Consider the following 21,144-nt stretch of genomic DNA (forward strand, 5'->3'; position numbering starts at 1 on the left):
AAGGAGAATAGTTGGAAATAAAATTTAAATTAGTTATGCTATTTTAGTTATTTAGGTGTTATTCTAAATAAATAAGGAACTTCCTCTCAGTAAGGAGCTGTTTGCTACTCTAATCGAATTTGTGATTTTTGTCAAAGTAGCCATGGCTTCACATAGTTTGATAGATTTTGCATAATGCCTCTTGATGAATAATATAATATAAGGCAGGCACATTAACTTTGTTTTGCCTTAAAGTCCAATTAAACCATTACCAACAATGGCCTTAGCACCATCAGTAACTACAGCAGTCAACTTTACAAACCCACCATACTCCTCCACTGCACTCTGAATTGCAAAAAATATGTTCTCCCTTTTAGTTGAACCACACAAAGAACAAACTTTTAATAATCCTTTTAAAGTCTTCATGAATTGTTCTAAAAAAGTAACAGCTGACTGCTATGTCTGTACTTTCATCAATAGTTAGTGAAAAATATGGACAGTCCCCAATAACAGCTTTTGGTTTGTCATAAAAAAGTTTACTGATATCTTCAGTAAGTTTATTTCGAAAGAGGTACAGACTGAAATTCTCTGGCCATCCTTTGTTTATTGAATGACTCTGCCATCTTAACAGCACATTGTTTGACAAATTCACCATACATAAATGGGTTCTTGGCCTTAGCAATTAATGCCCTTATAACTAATGATATCAGAAGCGAAAACTGACTATTTTTGTTACATTGTTGAATCTATGTAGTGAATTTTTTTGACGAAAATACTCATTTATTTTTGCTCTGACTTTTAAACAGCAAACATCCAATGGCAAAAACCAAAAAGAAAAAGACAGTCAGTACTAGTAAAAGTAACAGTAAGTAAAATCAGTATCATTAAAAAGGAAAAGAATCAGGAAATGAAGTGTTAAAGACATCTGATAAAAGCGAATCGCCACTCAAAATTTCATTAGATTTATGGGATTGACCGAATGAGTGCATAACTATTCCAAAATTGAAGATTGGTGTTTTTCAAGCAAAGTTTCAACTTCACATTCCAGAATTAAATTTGCAGGAAAAAAAAAAAAAAAAAAGAATTCTCTTTTGTATAGTTCCTGTTTCAAAGAAAAAAAGGCTACTTATCTAGACCAATTTTAAAAGCTTTAAAACCTTTGAAAGTCAACCAGGATTTACATGGTGTCAAAACATTTTCTGCTAGTGCAGGCAGGCTAGGAGCATGGAATTTGACAACTAACAACCACCACTTTCAGGGAATGCCCCTGCCATCCTAAAATTTATATAAGAATTTTTAAAAATTGTTAAAGTGATTGCTCTCCTCATCAAATTTTTTAATTATTACAAAACTGTTTATTAAAATCCGGTCAAAATAATTAAAAAAAAAAAAAAAAAAAACAACACTTGGCAGCTAAAATAGAAGCAGGATAAAAGGAAAGCAAAGAGTGCTTAATTCTATCTACAGGTAATATAGAGTTCCCAGTAATAAACACTTCTTTTCAAGACAGTTCCTAACTCAATTTGTTCCTAAAGGAAGAAATTCCTTGAGAGCCAAAATCTTTTCACAACAGCTCTTATTTTAATTGATAATGTCCTAGTACATCCTTTAAATCCCCAACAATGTACCATTAAAAGACATTGTTTACCAGTAGAATTGCTGGACTAAATACAATCCATTAAACTTTCAAATCTTGTCAGAAAACGTGGCTGGCTTCGATAAAATTTAAATCTATCATATCCTAAATCAAGAGTTAATTATATCACAGAAGGCCATTTAAATACAGAATGTTGTGAACGGCACAGGTTAATCTCATGTGAAAGACTGGCCCACAAAATATGAAAATCAAAAAACTGCTGATGAAAAAATAATTTCTAATTTGACCATGAATGGGGAAGAAAAATAAAGAACCCAGTGATCGTGCTAGTAACTCCAATGTAACCCACATGAAGATTTTCAAGTGGGTTAATCACTTATTAAAATGTTTAAAAAAACAATTTTGATAAAAAGATAATTATAATTAGTGTTGAAATAAATGCATAACTTAATGGAATGAACTAAAACGAATGACACTAATCTGATTTTTAACATAAGATACAGTAGAACTTTGATTATCCACCAGGGTATGGCTGAGACCATGATGGATAACAGAATCTCTCTCTCTCTCTCTCTCTCTCTCTCTCTCTCTCTCTCTCTCCATTAAAAAAAAAAGTTTTCCTCCTAGTGATATTTATTCGAGCCAACGGGAGAAGAGAGCGGGGCAATTATGTTACTACAAATGCGCAGATAAATAATTACATAGGTCATTTTGTTGGCTACGTAAATAATTACGTGGCCAACAATGGCAGTTAGCTGTGATGATTTTTTATATGTGCTCTTGCTAGTTTAGTTTATACACATGGTTTTAAGGTGTTTATTTTAAATTCTTTTGTGAAACTAGTGTCTGCATGGGTAGCACAGTGGTATCTTCACCGTCTTTCCCACACCAGGTGGAAAGGCCTGGTTCAAATCCAGTCGATGATGCGAGGAACTTTAATGGACTCTTTTCCACTCTGGGGCTGAGTTATTCTCCAGAGTAGAAAAGGGGGTTTTTTGTCCAAAAAACACACAAAATTTACAGACAAAATAAATATAGGGATAGATGTAATAGAGGAATGTGATGCAAGAAAGCAAGCATATGAGCTTGCTTTCTTGCTCAAAAAAAAAAAAAAAAAACTACACATCCATTCCATCTAAAATTTGTCTAGTTCATTCTCGAATTTATTTAAGCTGTCAACTTCCACAACAATGGATGGAAGTGTTTTCCAGCAATTAACTGGCTAAAGGCAAATTTCTGCACACCTATTCTACAACTGTCTTTCCTCAATTTGAATTTATGCCCCCTTAGGTTCGTAATCTGAGCAAGTGGAACAACCCCATCAGAATTCAGCATGCTCAACCCATTCAAGGCCTTATACACCTCAATCAGATCACCTCGCAAGTGCCTAGTCTCCAGCCACTGCAATTTGCAGAACTTAAGCCTCTCTTGGTAAGAGGATCCCCCTTCATTCCCCTCACCAATCTTGTTGCCCTTCTCTGTACACGTTCAAGTAAATCTACATCCTTCCTAAAATGAGGCCTCCAGACCTGTATGCAGTACTCAAGGCATGACCTGACCATTGCTTTATACAAAGGGATAATCGCCTCCTTTTCCCTGCTAGCAAAATTTCTGTATATAATTGACAAAACTCCATGACCTGCTCTTGCAGCCTATCTGCATTGCTCAGAAAACTTCATATCTGAAGTTTTCAGAAATAAATTATTTTTTACTGGGTCATCAAAATAATCATTTATTGATTATTTTGATGACCCTAATATCATAATTTGGTTGTGAAACTCGGGTATAGTGTAATCGAGTATTTATAATCATGGAAAGTTAATATTTACAATAATTCTGTTTTGGCTGTTAGAGCATTCTTTGATTTTTCACTGGAAAATTTTATAAACGAGCTCAAGAATCTCAGAAAAATCACGTGAAGTGAAGATCACCAAGCTACAATTGATGTATTTCGGTCACATAATGCAATCCAATTCATTGGAAAAATTGATAATGTTAGGAAAGGTCAATGGAACAAGAGATCAGCAAAGAACATGCTGGGTCAACACCAAGACCGACATTGGCATGAGCACAAACGACTTGAAGCTGTTGAAGACCAGACAGCACGGAGGCAGCTTGCCCATAAAGAAAGTCTCCGAAAATTGGCTGTGACCGAACAGATGAAAACAACAAACAAAACTACACAAATATTTAGAAAAAACTATTTACAATCATTCCTCTACTATATTGGGATGATGGGTTCCTTCATCAGCTGATAATAATATACAAAAAATGCTACAATGGAACATCAAATGATGCTGAGCGTGGTTGTGCGAAGCACAATCACGAGGTTGGTGAACGTTGAATGGAAGGAACACAAATTGGTCAGACACCTGCTGTTAACAATGTCGAGTTCATACATGGGATGCAAGCCAATGTTTGTTGCATTGCAAGGCAACTGCCTCCATAACGTTCACCAACCTTGTGTATGTGCTTCGGTGTCTAATACATGACCACACCCATCATCACTTGATGTTCCATTGTAACATTTTTTGTATATTAACGTCAGCTGATGCAGGGACCCATTGTCCCGATATAGTTTGTATATTTGTAAATAGTTTAGTATTTTGTATAGTTTGTAAATATTTTAGTCCTGCTCTTTCGGATGCAACAATATTCCTCATGCATTATGGAACCCAAAGTTTAGGCCTTTTCTTAAGTGACCTATGTAAACACAGGTAAATAATTAGGTAGTGATATTTATTCAACCTTGAGAATGCCACATGGTAGGGTAACCAATAGGAGGATAGAGATTTGGGTCACATGGTACAAACGAGTGGGGCAATTACGTCTACAAATGCAGAGGTAAATAATTACATGTCATTTCCTAATTATATATCGATCAGTGCATTTTGACAGGTGTGTCTTTTATGCAGAAAAGATTTGACTTAATCCGTCATACGTCTACATTTTATGCAGAAAGGTATGTTCGGGGGGGGGGGGGGTAATGCCCCCTAGTGTACATTAAAAATATTATATATACAATAGACCGGATCATCTAACTTGTTTATTTTATTACATAACCTAATCAAATTTAATTTATTTTTTACTGGGTCATCAAAATAATCATAGTAGATACCTATTTTTAATATTCTGTCTAGTAATGTCATAAAAACTTTAAAAGAAAACAGTATTACATAATTAAATTTCTTTTCTAAAAAAGTCAGCTAATTTCTTTTGTTTCATTACCCCTCGAGCCTTTTGGGAGGCAATGCTACGAATTTTACACAAAAGTAACACTTGCGTAGCATCTGCTGCTTCTTGTAGTTCAAACCATTCAAAGCACTTTGACAATATAGTTTCAGCTTCACAGCGGCTAATTATGTTTGTTGTTCCATCAGCAGCATTTTCTTCTTCAGTTTCAGAAATCATCCAAAATTGTCATCACTCTTTGAACAATTTTATTGTCGTCTAAAATTTTGCATCTGAAATCCATCCATTTTGTCCATTCATTATTCAACCTTGAGAATGCCAATCATTTACTTCCTCCATCGAAATATTTTTAAAACCAGAAACATTCAAACATAACTGCAAAATTTCAGTTTCTTTTGGAATGGTTTCTGTATCACTTGAATATATTTCAGGCCACAACTTATTCCAGCTTCTTTGTATTGTTTGAACTGGAATATCATTCCAGGCATGAGCGACATTGAAAATTGCATCTTTTATAGTGTAGCTTTTCCAAAACTCTTATCACATCTAATTTATTTTCTGCTGAAACAAGTTCCTGAATGAATATTTTGCAATAATGACATTTCATACTCTAAATCATGCCCTGGTCCATAGGTTGAATGAGAGATGTCATGTTTGCTGGCAGAAAGTGGCATGATATTTTGCCATCATCACTTTTTAAAATCGCATATGTGTATGGGATGAGTAGGCACACTGTCCATCAATAGCATTGCATATTGTGGTAAACCTTTTGATGCCAAATGTGACTTACACATGGTACAAATATCTTATGAAATCAATCATGAAATATATCTTGGCTCATTCATGGGTTTTGTGAGAAATATTTAACTGGCAAAGCATTTAAATTAATATTTTTAAATGATCTAGGCCTTTTTTTTGGTTATCCTATAGCAACCAAAGGCAATTTATGACTACTGCTGGCATTAGCATATACAATTATAGTGATGCAATCTTTTATCCTGGGGCCATATGATCAGTCAGTCATTGAGACCAGTGTCTTTTGAGGTAGTGCCTTCCAGTTAAGGTCAGTCTCATTGCAGTTGTATATTTGGTCTTTAATCAGACTTTGTTCAGCTATTTCCTTGTGTAGTTTTTCAACAGAAATTGTTGCACTATCTGCACTTGGATCGACAACTGTCAAATACCATGGCAAAACTTAAATTTGTCCAACCATCCAATACTAGGAATGAAGGATCTCTGCCTAGTTTTTTATTGATTTTGATGGCTTTTTCGATTATTATAAGTCCCGACAATGGAATTCCTTGGTTACGTTTTTGAACAAACCATTGAAACACTGCAGTATCCATTTGTTCATTTTTAGCAAGTTTCATTGTTTTACGACTTGTAACGTTACTGTCAGTGGTAGCAGAAACCCCTGGTGCCGTTTGACACTAAACACTCTACCATAAATGGTTTCCATTTTTGACATGCAGTTTTAAATTTTGTCTGCATCATGCTTTATATCATTTACTGTTGTTCTTCCTATTCCATAAACCATAAACTTGTAGCACTTTCACTTTTTCTTAGATGATTTATTTTTTTAATATTTTGTGATAATCCCAACACTACTCACTTACATTTCGCCATCATTTCAATGGGTTTACTAAATAAAAATAAGAGGTTAAAGTGCAACGGTATACAGTGAGTTGTATATAAAGAATGAGTGACACATGGCACTAATATCACAATGCATTATGGTGTACTGGGGTTAAGTGACGGTTAACAGAGACTGATGGTAAATAGCGTGACGGACAATTGAAGTTCTACTGTAGTGCTCTAATGCTGGCCTTCTCCTTTTTATTCATCTTTGACACCTCTCCCCGTTCCCCAGAAGACTAACCTAATCATTTCGATAACTCAGCCATGTTAATATTATTATTTTTAAATTCTGTATACATAATAGGATATAAAAAATGTACCTTACATTCACCATAACTGATTTCTAACTTGGGAGGGGGACATATTGACATTAAAATAATAATTAAATAATAAAATTTGTAAAAAAATAATAGAAGCAGTTAAACAGCTTGACTTTTGAAATGTGATATACAGGTGTCTCCAACTATAATGCAGTTCACTTAGAACTTGTTCACTTTAGCACTATTCTCCCAGAGCAGATGCCTTTCACTTCAAAAACCTTGGGAGGAGTTACCTATTAGGAGGTGTTGGTGTAACTAAGAGACTCATCAAAAAAAAATTGAATGCTTTTCAGTTCAGTTTTCCAATCAACTGCAATTCACAGTACTTGCCTTCAAATGGTGTTGTCAGTTTTAACCGATATTGTAATTAACAAGGAAATGGCTGAACTGCCAGTCAAACTTGAATTGCTGCATTTCCAATTTATGACAAGCAAAAATTTTGAAAACTTGCCTGTTTATTGTCCAAAAGTTATTTTGTCTATGGCTGTAAATGCTTTGGTCTTTCAGTGATATAGATTATGAATATATTGAAGCAGTCACTGCACCATTTCAAGAAATGGTGCAGGTACAAAATTCAAATTCCTTTAATGAAAATATAAAATAAAAGAAGCTCATATAATTCAACCTTTGCAAGCCAGCGTGCGTCACTGTGTGAAAACAACTTATGGTGATCAGATTCCATTACCTTATGTAGCTTTTTTCCCCTACTTTTTTTTTTTTTTTAATGTGAAAATATCTTTGGTGGCACCCACTAAATTTCGGACTGCAGTAAAACCAATTTGTCACGAAAATGCAATGCTGACATGATGCAAATATGTCACTTCCATCATTTCTTGTCATTATGTCACTTCCTAAACGAAAACTACCCCTATGCCATTGTGGGCATAGACATTTTGAATTGAGTTAGATGCAATTTTTATGTGGTTTGGGTTTTTGTAAGGAATAAGTTATTTGAGCAAATTTGTTTGCATTGATAGTCCAATTGAGTTCTTTCAGATACTTGGTAATTCTATACATTTGTAAATTCGCATCATGGCTAACTTTGTAAATACCATCACAGACTTTGGAAATAATAAACAACTTTAAATCATTGGCACATTGACACATATTTGGATTTGCTTGCAAGAGTGGTTTGTCAAAATGCTGAAAATATAGTACTGGAGAGTATATTGGGGGGGGGGGGATATCAAAACATTTGTACCCTTACCTAGAAATAATAGCCCTAGAAAGGTGAAACTGCACAGGAACTTTACTCCTTTTCTATGCACTCTCCACATATAGTAAGATATTTCTCCTCTCTAGGGATTAGTTGTTTAATGCTTTGATCGTAGAAGTCCCCAATTTTTGCCTAAAAACCACTATTCCACTTCATTGATGACTTCTGTGATGAATCAAAGTGGCATCCACGCAATAGTTTCTTCATTTCTCGAAACAAGAAGTGTGATTGTTTTAAGTCAGGAGAATAGGGTGGGTGCTACAGTAGCACAAATCCAACAGTTGGTGAGAACATTGTGTTCAACATTGCTTCTGCAAAGGCATCAGCAATCTTGGAACCCATTGTGCGGAGACCTTAGACATGTGCAGGTGGTCATGTAAAATGCTGTGGGCAGACCCATAAATTGTCACATGTTTGTCACTCAGCACCAACTGTTGAACCTTTGCACCATCTTGCTGTCTGTGAATGTTGACCTTCCTTCCTTTCTTTGGCTCGTCAAAGACATTTGTATGACTGCACTTTTTTTCAGTGTCATAGGATGAACAATTCTGCCCATACACAGCTTTCATTTCTTCATCAATTTCCTGAGCTTTCTTGTCCTGCAAATGCAGGAACTTGATCACTGATCGAAACTCAACTTTTTCAACCATAGTGTCTTTCCTCAGATTCCAGGCTCCACCTCTGGTGTACGGGAATGAAATTTCACATTAGTTATGGAATATGTAGACAACTCATATTGTGTTATAGGCCTAATGAGCAATTGTGCAGAGAAATAGAGTGGGCCAGTAAATCAGAATGTCTTATAATGGGAGATTTTAACTTTCCAGATATCGACTGGAACTTGTGGGTTGATTACTCACACACTAGCAAGACTTTTGTGGATTTATTGGATGACAGTTTTCTACAGAAACATGTTCGAGAAGCAACCAGAGGGAGTAATACTATTGATTTGATTATCAGCAGCGATTATTCATGCATTAAGAATTTACAGATAAAGGAACCACTGGGTGGCAGTGATCACAATGTACTGATGGGGGAATTACTTAAAGATGTAACTACCATCAAGGCTAAAGGGAAGGACTTTTGCCTCCATAAAGGTGACTACAGAGGTCTCAGATAGTTTTTAAATTCTGTACAGTGGGATAAACTGATGATGTTAACCAACGAATTCTAAATGGGAAACCTTCAGGGACTTAATTTTGGAGGCTACTAGGCCTTTCATTCCAACTAAGAAATACTGTTCAAGGTTTCGGCCTAAATGAATGTCACATGAATTAACGAGGCTCGTGGCAGAGAAGAAAAATGTATGGGATGCATATAAAGTATTAGGTGATACAGAAGCCTATGGCAGATATAAACTAGTCTGTAATCAAGTCACAAAGTTAAGAAGGTGAAGGCAGATTACTAGAAATCCTTGGCAAAGGATGCAAAGAAAAACAGCAAACAGTTTTTTACTTATGTAAACTCTAGAAGGAAAGGGATGAATCAAATTGGACTTAACATAGATGGCTTGACTATTGATGATCATGCTCAGGTAACTGATAAACTGAATGAATATTTTGCATCTACATTCACACATGAGGGCCAGAAGTTTATCAAATTCTAACAGGGGGCTATGTGATTTTGCAATAATTGAGAGCAAAGTGGAAGAGAAATTGTTGAAGTTAAACATAAAAAAGGCACCCGGGGTGGATCGGATCAATCCAGTTATATTAAAGGAGGCAGCAAAGGAAGTAAGCACACCCTTAGCCATAATTATGAGAGCTTCCTTGGACTCAGGGGAGGTTCCCATGGACTGGAGGTGTGCAAATGTATCACCAATTCACAAAGGGAGTACAAAAGGTGACACAAGTAACTATAAACCTGTTAATTTAACTGTGTTCCGGAGAAAATAATGGAATCACTGGTTAAAGAAGCAGTGCAGGATCATCTAGACAAGACTGCAGTAATAGTTAAGACAGCATGGGTTTGTTAAAGGGAGGTCTTGTCTGACCAATTTGATTGGATACTATGATGTGGTCACAAAGGAACTGAATGCCAAAAATAATTTTGATATCATATACTTGGATTTCAGGAAAGCTTTTGATATTGTTGCACATGGAAGATTGCTGTACAAATTGGAGAGATATCACATTAAGGGTAAGTTGCTATAATGGATAAAGGGATGGTTGAGTGGGAGACGACAGAGAGTGGTAATCAATGGACACTGCTCTTCGTGGACAAATGTTATTACTGGAGTTCCCCAGAGTTCAGTGTTGGGCCCATTGTTGTTTTGTATATTTATCAATGATACTGATGAAGGTATATCAGGTTTAATGGCCAAGTTTGCAGATGATATAAAGGTTGGTAGGGTTGTTAACGACAGTAAAGTATCTAGATAACCTGGGTAGCTGGACTGAGAAGTGGCAACTGAAGTTTAACCTTGACAAATGCAAAGTACTGCATATAGGTAGCAATAACCGAAGAGAAACGTACCAACTGTGTGGTACTACACTTAGGAAGTGGAAAGTGAAAAAAACCTGGGCGGTAATTGTGTAGTCGAATATGAAGTTCGCTGAGCAGTGCAGATGGATTGCCAGGGCAGGTCATAGAGTTCTGTCAATGATATATAGGAATTTTGCTAGCAGGGACAGAGCGGTGATTATCCCATTATACAAGGCAATGGTCAGGTACACAGACCTGTACACATTAACTAGCGCAGTGTGTACAGGTCTGGAGGCTTCATTTTAGGAAGGATGTAGAGTTGCTAGAACGAGTACAAAGAAAGGCAACAAGATTAGTGAGGGGAACAAAAGGGTCCTCTTACCAAGAAAGGCTTTTTAAGTTCTGCAAATTGCAGTGCCTAGAGAGTAGGCACCTGCAAGGTGATCTGATTGAGGTATATAAGGACTTGAATGGCTTGAGCAAGCTGAATGCTGATGGGATTCTTTCTCTTGCTCAGATTAAAAAACTGAGGGGGCACAGATTCAAATTGAGGAAAGACAGTTGTAGAATAGATGTGTGGAAATTTGCCTTTAGCCAGCGGATAAAGGCAAATTTCCATCTTTTGTTGTGGAAGTTGATAGCCTAAATAAATGTATGGGTGAAATGGGAAGTGGGTTTTTTTTTTGTTTGATGGTGCATAAGCCTGCTTTCTTGCATCGTATGCCTTGCTAATGCTAATTACAGAAAAAGAGAACTCCTTGTCTTTTTTGCCTTCAGTCTGATTGGCCCCAGTTGAAGTCATCTAGAATGTAGGTAGACAACGATAAGTTTTATGTGTGTTTGTGTGTGTGTGTGTATATATATCCCTTACATTTCTTTAAATCCAGCTTGGTATTGTCTGCTTGAATTAACTTCTATATTATACAAAATATTTTATATATATATATATATATATATAGGAAATTTATATAATTTTTTTACAAACAAAATATATAATACTGCAAGCTACACAACACATGCTCATAAACTAAAACGATGCTACTGAGAAAGAGTGTAAGTGTATACTTACATTTAAATATAGTGGCACATGGATTTCATGTGCATAATGGCAAACATGTTAAATAAATAAGCATACAACTTGAAAAGCATGTTGTAAGATGGCACATTACAGCAGGATGAGCTGTACAGTTATATTTTGATTATTCTCTTTTCTCAGCAATTGTAAACTTTTTTTCTGTTACTTTAACAGTTGCTTTACTTTCCTTCTGTGAATTTAGACAACATGATATATCACTATCTGTCACTCATTTTGAAACATATGGGTGAAATTTCAACTAACAACTGAAGGAATCCTTAAAAATCCTCTTCAATCAATGTTGTGTCTCAAGCTAGCTAATCTCAAGCAGAAGCCCCCCAGAGTTAATCCTAGGTATTTCAACTCAAACATGCAAAACCAACCATCCACAAATACACACTTTTACATATAAATCTCAATATGAATTATGAGTAACAAGCCCCAGTCCTGTTAAAAAATTAAAATAATAATAATTCACAGTTCTTCATTTTACTAACAGAATTGCTTCTGATCCCATGAGACATTAAATCCAGACATTAAGTAAAAATCATGCATGATTTTTACTTAATGATGAAGTAATGTAAACACAATGAATGCTACTGGCAGAAATATTTCAGCTCCAAACATGAAACTTGCCAACAGGTACTGAAAACACACTAGTGTCACTAGACTTCAGAGTGAAAATGCTAGTTTAGTTTAATATAAAAAGAAAAAAAAAAACCACCTCTGCAAATACAGATCTTGTATAAACAAAAAAATTATAGCAATTGCTCATATAGCAAGGGATAGGTACTATAGCTTCTAATACTTTTCATGTTTGAGGCTTTTATTAAAAAAAAAAATAATAAAATTAAAAAAAATTATCGCCACAGAAATGTCAGTTCACATTTGTAACAAGTTAAAAGAAAAGACAAGATGCATTTCTATAATTTAAGTGATCTACACTCAATTTAATTGAACATAAATAAGTGGACCATGGAATCCTAACAAACTACCCTAAAATAAGACGACTATTCATACTACACTAAAATCTGCTCAGCCATGCTAAAAGTTACTCAATGTGTACCAAAAATTAATGATTGACAAAAGTTAAGATTTCACATATATAATTTCAGCTAAATAAATCTACTCATCCAGATGGCCACTGTGAGATGGGAGAAAAACTTGAAGCCAAGAGGTGCTTCTGCATTGTTATATTGTGCCATGTTACTTTCCACTGTTTTTGTTTAAGCATATACTTACATTCAAACTGCACCATAAAACAAGAGGATACTAACCAAGGCTTAACTGAACATCTTTAACTTCCAAAGTGCTGGATTTACGATGTTTTGCTAACAAGCAAGAAGTGGTAACTACATTTTCTATGAAGTCATCTGCAATTTGAAGAAGTAACTACAGGAGGGTGAAAAAAAAAATAATAATAATTACATTTGAAATTTTTTTTTTCTGTACCTGAAAAATATATTAAAAATTAAGTTTTAATATACTGTTTAATACAAAAAAAAAAAAAATAAAATAAAATAAACAAAATCATAGGTAAAACTTTTCCAAACTTTTAAACAATGCAAAATACTAAGATAAGTCCCAAAGTTTTGTTTCTGCTAGACTAGCAACTTGCAATGAGTGAAGAAAAAAAAAAAAAATTTAATAATTTTATTAACAAAAACATTTAATTAAAAAAATTGTATATAGAGATATTATGGAATTATTTCAAGAAACTCAAACTAAAAACATTTCATCACTAGAAAAACTATTGTATATTTTATTCTTATATAATTAGATGGTATGAACCAGAGCTGTAATGCTCAATACGTTCTACACTGATATCAATATTTGTAAAATATTGAGAGGAGTTTACCTCAATATAGTACGTAGAACAAACTCTACAGAAATTAAAACGAAAAAAATCGAAAAATTTACTTCAGAGTAACAAATAGTTTAAAAATTAATTAAAAATCAATTTAACACAATTAAAAATAAGAAAATTAATTAAAAGAATTTAAAGAAAAAAAATTGCAAAACGATTTTCCTTCCTGAAGCTGATAATGCTTTTCGACCATATGTTGTGATCACACAAATGAATTTTCATTCCTGTGATCACAACATACGGTCGAAAAACTCCAAGAAGGAAAGGGATGAATCAGATTGGTCCACTTGACATCGACAATTCAATTCTTGAACTTGCTGACAAACTGAATGAGTATTTTGCATCTACATTTACACATGAGGTCTGTAGGGAAGTAGAGGTCAGAAGCAAAATCTAGCAAGGAGCTAAATGATTTTGTAATAACAGAGTAAAGTGGAGGAGAAATTGTTGAAATTAACATAAGAAAGGCACCTGGGGTAGATGGAATCTATCCAGTTATATTAAAGGAGGCGCGAAGGAAGTAAGCAAACCCTTATCCATAATTATGAAAGCTTCCTTAGACCCAGGGGAGATCCCCATGGACTGGAGATGTGCAAATGTGTCCCCAATTCACAAAGGGGATCAAAGGGTGACACGAGTAATTACAGACCTGTAAGTGTAACTTTTGTTCCAGGAAAAATAATGGAGTCACTAGTTAAGGAAGCGATGCAGGATCATCTGGACAAGACTGTAGTTATAGTTCAGACACAGCATGGGTTTGTTAAGTGGATGTCTTGCCTGACAAATTTGATTAGATACTAAGATATGGGTCACAAAGGAACTGGATGAAAGAAATAATTTTTATATCATATACTTGAATTTCAGGAAAGCTTTTGATACTGTGGCACATGGAAGTCTACTGTAAAAATTGGAGCAGTATGGCATTAAGGGCAAGTTGCTACAATGGATAAAAGGATGGTTGAGTGGGAGAAGACAGAGTGATTATCAATGTACACAGCTCTTCGTGTACTAATGTTATTGGTGGAGTTCCCCAGGGTTCAGTATTGGGCCCATTGTTTTCAGTATTTTTCAGCAATATTGATGAAGGTTAATGTCTAAGTTTGCAGATAAGAAGGATGGCATGATTGTTAATGACAGTAATGATAGTACACTACTGCAACAGGATCTCAAAAAGTTGGGCAGATGGGCCGAGAGGTGGCAACTGAAATTTAACATTCACAAATGTAAAGTATTGCATATGGGTAGCAGTAACCCCAGAATAACGTATCAACTGGGTGGTACTACACTCAGGGTAGTAGAGAATGAAAAGGACTTGGGGGTAATTGTGCAGTCAAATATGGCGCCTCCGTAGCCAGGTGGGCAGGAACAGCAGTGCACAGCACACACTTCTTGATTAGACTGGGGTTCGAGCCCGTGCCCACCAAATACGGAGGATGTGGAAAGGTCAGGGATAACAACCGCATATCCCCAGAGCAATATGGCCTTAGTTGCTAATGCTCCTAAAAACCAAATAACAAAAAAAAACAATAAACAAGCAGTCAGATATGAAGTTTTCTGAGCAGTGCAAAAAGGCTGCATGAGTTGCTCATGGTGTCTTGTCAATGATATACAGGAATTTTGCTAGCAGGGATAACGGGGTGATTGTTCCCTTGTATAAGGCAATGGTCAGGCCACACCTTGAGTACTGCATACAGGCCTGGAGGCCTCATTTTAGGAAAGATGAACAGCTGCTGGAATGAGTACAGGGAAGGGCAAAGAGACTGGTTTGGTTTTTTTTTTTTAGAAGCATTAGCAACTAAGGCCATATTGCTCCGGGAATATGCGGTGGTCATTCCCTGACCTTTCTGCATCCTCCGTATTTGGTGGTGACGGGCTCGAACCCCGGTCTAATCAAGAAGCGTGTGCTATGCGCTGCTGCTCCTTCCCACCTGGCTATGGAGGAGCCCAGCAAACAGACTGGTGAGTGGAACAATGGGTCAAAGAGTCAATGTTACCAAGAAAGGCTTAAGTTCTGCAAATTATAGCTTCTGGAGACTAGGTACCTGTGAGGTGATCTAATTTAGGTGTATAAGGCCTTGAATGATTTGAGCAAGCTCAATGCTAATGGGATTCTTCCTGTTGCTCAGATTACTCACCTGAGAGGACACAAATTCAAACTGAGGAAAGACAACTTTTCAACCACCTGCTGGTTAAAGGCAGAAATTCGCCTTTAGCCAGCAGGAGGTTGGGAAAAAAAAAAAAAAAAATTTTTTTTTTTTTTTTTTTTTTGGCTGATGCTATTAAGCTTACTTTCTTGCATCATATGCCTCTATCAATGCTAATGCTAACTCCGGTTCCAAAAGCCTTGAACCAAAACGATGGTTATCTTTTTTTTTTTTATTGGTAAGGAGTTGGCTTTTTGGTTGATGCTATATAAGCTTACTTTCTTGCATTGTATGACTTTACCAATGCTAACTCCGGTTCCAAAAGCCTTGAACCAAAACAATGGTTCTTTTTTTTGATTGGTAAGGAGTTTTGCCCCATGGTTTGCAACAAATGTACAAACAGTTGAAATTAATTCAGCCTGTAAGGCAAGTTCTTGCTTCACCACAATGCACCTTTTCACACTGCAACCATTGCACTTACTTGCATGGAAGGGCATTACAGCGTTTTAAACCACCCCCAACTGATTTGCTGGATTTGGCATCTGCCGATTATTTTCTGTTCCCCAAAGTGAAATCCCATCTGAAGGGGCACCATTTTGACAGCATTTCAGAGATCCAAACCAGCATGATAAGGGAGTTAAACAGAGTTCCACAGGCTCAGTTCCAAAGAGCTATCCAGAAGCTGTAAGCCCAAGCAAAGAGTTGTATAAAGTTATGAGAAATGTACTTTGAAGACTAAATTATAAATATTTTTTTCTTTGAGACTGATTTTTTATGAATGTAGTCCTAAAACTTTTCCAACACACCTTGCACCTCAATGAGGATGTGTGTGACCCCTTTTCCCAATGAGGACTGTAATTTTGGTTGGGATCATGAGACAAAGAACCATCCCATTTGGGTGGTTTAAGCATCATTAATTTTGTTTCAGTTGTAGTGTAAAGAGAAATGTTATTTTGGAAACTATATGACAATTTTAGCTGTTTTTTTTGGGGGAGGAAGAGAAAAAAAAAAACCAAACAAAAATCCTAATTGTTAAGTGATAAGCATAGATAGAGTAAATGTCAGCTCTTCAAAATGTATCCTCCTTATTTTTACTTTCCTTGACTGTTATTATAATGGACTTTTGATAAAGGTCCATTATAATATGGTCCATTTTGATTTAATGCGTTATGCGATTCATTTATACATGTAGTTTAAGAATTTCATAAACTAAAACTTGGTTAATGAAACATGGTGTCACTTGGAAACGGGATGATGAGTTTCGCTATGGTACATACAATATATATTTAGGAAGGATAGGGAAGATAGAAGAGGAAGGGAAAAAAAAAAAAAAAAAAAAGTGATCTAAAACAGTCTTCTTTCAATCCTCTCGCTTCATTGTTTCATATCTCTTTATTCTCCTGATTTCTTTATTCTCTGGAAGTAGGTCCTGAATACATTATTCTTGTTTTTCACCTCTCTTGTCTTCTCATTTCACCATGGGTTTCATTTCATCTCCTTCTATTGCTTGTCCCTCCTCATAGCTGTTCTGTCAGTCTTACTATGCAGTTTTTGAATGCTTTCCATTCTGATTCCATGCTGTTCACCACCAACTTAGGTATAACCTCCCTGAACATCGCTCCTTTTTCCTCTTCTTTCAACTTCCACACCTGTAGTTCTCTTTCTCTCTCTCTCTCGTTATTTCGATCCTCTTCAATTTAAGAAATCTTAAAACTTCAACAATAACCTGTGATCATTACCTGGAGACACTCAGAATGACCATGATGCCCACTAGTCTTCTGTGTCACTCCTTATCCATGAGTATATAGTTGAGGAGGATTTCTGTTGACCACCCCACGTCACTGTGACTCTTTCTCTTCTTGAACCAGGTGTTTCCTATGACTAAGCTGTTCTGTAAACAGAAATCCAACAACCTGTCACCACCAGACCCAAAGCATATTCTAATTCTTGTTTCTCCACCCAGACTTTTGCGTTCAGGTCACCCATGACTATATCTCCACCTGTGATGTTCTCTTTGACCTTGTCCTCAAACTCCAGCCTCTCCATTTCTTTGCAACTGGTTTGTGGTGCGTAGCATCTATTGCTGATATTATTCAGTAGACTTTCCTTAATCCTGTGATCTATAATGATGGCTACACCCTTCCTCGCTATATCACCCCAAGACCAATATAGGTAATAGGCACCTTTTAACTCTATACACCCATTTCCTTTCCATTTTGATTCACTCAATCCAAGTATCTTTATTTTTCTGTCCTTTGTTCACACACTCCTCAATTTTTCCTGACAATGTCATAATACTGAGTATGGCTAGTTTAATATATGTCATTTTCAGACTTGTGGCCATAACAGATATCAATAAGATCAGGTGTGTCATGCCCAGGCTTATTATTTTTGAAGCTTCTTTTTCTGTTGAAGGCAATAAATTTAAGCTGCCGATCTGCCAAACCTGTCGCAGAGGTTTGGCAGATATATTGACCTGTGGAATAGTGGAATGATGACAAGAATCATGGAGGCAACAATCAGGAGTGCAAGCACAAGATCTTTTAGATAGAAATGGAATTCTGAACGAAATACAGCATGGTTTTGTAAAGGGGAAAATCACATTTAGCTAATGTGGGTAGCTATTTTGACAGAGTAACTTATGTGGATGGAGGAGCAAAATATTTGACTTGGTCCTTCATGAAAGGTTTACTGCACAAGCTGGATCATAGGATGGCTGCATGACAGGAAGCAGAGGATTATGATTAATGGTTATTCTTCAGATTGGGCTAACATAAGAAATGAGGTTCCCCTAAGATCAGTACTGGTACCATAGCTGTTTCTGATTTCCCTAAATGAATGAAGGGATATAAGGTGTAATGTCAAATTTTGGAGACTATGTCAAGATCAGTTGCAGCTATGTTTTAATTCAGGAAAATGCAAGCTCATACATTTGGGAAATAGCACCCTAAAATAACACATACAAATAGTAGAGGTGAAATAAGAATAGTAGAGAAAGAAAGGAATTTGCAAGTTATGGTATGGTTGGACATCAATTTCTCTGAAAAGTGTAGACAGGCAGCAGGGAAGGCCCTTGGTGTCCTATCGATGATTTTTTAAAAATTTGCTTGTAGAGATAAGGAGGTCATAAACCCACCTATAAGGCAATTGTAATACCACAACTGGAACACTGTGTTCAAGTATGCGGACAGCAACTAAAAAAAAAAGACACTGCACTTCTATAAAGGACGTCCGTATAAGGTTCAGAGGTGAAAGTAAAATGAATGAGGATGGAATTTTCACTCTTATAAATAATTCCAGAACTAGGAGCCCTAAATTCAGAATAAATATGAGAAGTTCACACTGTAATACAGGAAGTTTTCTTTTAGCTAGTAAGTATAATTACCAGAATAAGTTACTTCCATAGGTGGTTGAGGCTGAAAGCATGGAGAAATTCAAAGGTCATCTGGATACACACTTATGTGAGGAGTGAGACAAATAGGTAGTTTATTTATTATTATTTTAAATTAATTAATTATTCATTTTTTTGGCTGGTGCAGCAGAAGTCTAGGCCTTCTTTGCACCATATGGATACTAATCTTAATTGCAACCAAAGATGTCAATGTTTCAATTATAGTTCTACTTAAAATGCAAACTTACCTCTTCAACATCATCGTCCAACTGCTCACTTGGATCTACTTCTCTTACTAAGTCTTGAAGGCGCTGCTTGTTGAGTATCTAAATATGATCAGAAATAAATTAAATAGTTTGTATTGTTTCACACTTTGAATTTGAATACTTTTCCTCAAGCAAAAAAAAAAAAAAAAAAAAAAAAATTCTAAACAGCATACTAACTAATTAAGGGTATTAAACACATTATATAGAACAATTCCACAAAGTAGAAATAAAAAACAAAAGTTCTTGACTAAGAATTTTCTGTTCTCTCCCATTAAATTAATTCTAGTGCAAATGAAACTGGGTGTGTGTGCAAGCACACTGTAGATGCAACTAATTTATCAGCAAAGGTGGCTGCATTTTGTTAACATGCCACCAAGCCATTTTAGTTTATTCTTAACATAAAAAAAGTGAGAGTTGCCCTAGCTAAAGGCTCACGCTGGAAGAGTATCTCATTTGCTGTATTTTCCAGTGTGCGTGTGTGTGCGCACACACACACACCTCTATATAATGAAATTGATCGTTCGCTTGAAAAAAAATTGTTAAACAGAAATTTTGTTATAAAGAAATATGACCTTTTCAACAATGAAAAATACTGTAATTCAATGTTTAGAAAAATAGTAAAAGATGGGAAATAAATCAGAAATAAGTAGGAACGAATAAATTTTCTAACATTTTAAAACAATTAAATTATTAATACATACATATTAACATGTATACAAGAATTACTTACATGATGCACACAATATAGTCAAGAAATATTTCGTAAAATACTTGGTTATTTTTTGTTGTACTACATTTCACTTGTAAAATAATAAGATGAGTTTACCTCAATATAGTATGCAGAACACTTCTGTATGATACTCTCCAGAAATTAAAACGGAAAAATCAAAAAACTTACATGAGTAAAAAATAATTAAAATCAATTTAATACGATTAAAAATCAATTTAAAGCAATTAAAAATATTAAAAAGAATCTAATGAAAATATTCAAAACTATTTTCAATATTTTCGTTATTCTTTAATATTTTTAATTGCGTTAAATTGATTTTTAATTATTTTTTACTTCTAATGTAAGTTTTTTGAATTTTTTCGTTTCAATTTCTGGAGAGTATCATACAGAAGTGTTCTATGTACTATATTGAGGTAAACTCCTCTTATTATTTTACAAATATTAATATCAATGTAGAACGTATTGAGCATTACAGCTCTGATTCATACTATGAAACTACATTTTACTGTACAGCATTCATAAAAATGTTTGCATCTGTTTAAACACTCATATATTTTCTGGCACATTTTCTTCACCCTGAAGGCCTTGATGCAAAGTTTCAAATGCTGCCAACATTTCATGTTTGAAAGGTTTAATATTGCCTTTGTTGCCCTCATTTTCATCCAACTCATCATCAATATTGTTACTAGTTCTTTAAATACGCTCCAAAATGTTGGAGTCGCTCGGATATTCAGCTACTATGACCAAACACTGTCCTGAAGTTTTTGGGGCCCCTAGGCAGAAATGTATTTGGCACCCTTGAGATACTTTTATTAAATATTATTAAGATAAAAATTTTGAATTTCGGTGAACCCAGTCATTGGTGCCCTTATGCCCTACTTACCGGGTTTACCATTTTCTGCCGGTCCTGACTATGACATCATTATCAATTCCTAAAAATTCGTCAAGAACAATTTCTCCATGATCAAACCTCTATTTAAAATGCAAACTTGCTTGGAGTTTTTCCCACTATTGCTCAATATCTTGTAATAGTTCATCACTATTAATTAGTTTTAGCAAAACCTGTTTTTGTAAAACAATTAATTCTTGATCGTTGTTTCTGTCACATCTTGACTCTGCACTTTCGCCAATTCTGATATGCACATCTACAAATCTATAACAGAATCTATTGGTTGGTTTCTATTCTCAGTACAATTTTTTCCAGTATACACCTTCGGTAGTGCATTTTCAAATTCTTGATAATGCCCTGGTCCATTTTCTGCAGTTTAGACGAGGTATTAGGAAGGAAGAAAACAAGCTTCATAC

The 21,144-nt window shown here is 35.3% G+C and overlaps 1 protein-coding gene across 1 annotated transcript in view; it reads right to left on the reverse strand.

Moving 5' to 3' along the window:
• Nucleotides 1-21,144, reverse strand: part of LOC150091384 (transcription initiation factor TFIID subunit 12-like) — an 85,941-nt gene that overhangs the window by 22,143 nt on the left and 42,654 nt on the right. Inside the window, exons 4-5 of the mRNA XM_090383611.1 lie at nucleotides 19,092-19,169; nucleotides 12,719-12,833 (exon numbers count right to left, since the gene is read on the reverse strand). Of these exons, the coding sequence (XP_090239737.1) occupies nucleotides 12,719-12,833; nucleotides 19,092-19,169 (193 nt within the window). The remainder of the gene's footprint in view (nucleotides 1-12,718; nucleotides 12,834-19,091; nucleotides 19,170-21,144) is intronic.

The sequence above is a fragment of the Mastigoproctus giganteus genome, chromosome 1 (assembly GCF_048544385.1).
Source record: "Mastigoproctus giganteus isolate SK-2022 chromosome 1, ASM4854438v1, whole genome shotgun sequence".
In the NCBI taxonomy this organism is placed as follows: domain Eukaryota; kingdom Metazoa; phylum Arthropoda; class Arachnida; order Uropygi; family Thelyphonidae; genus Mastigoproctus; species Mastigoproctus giganteus.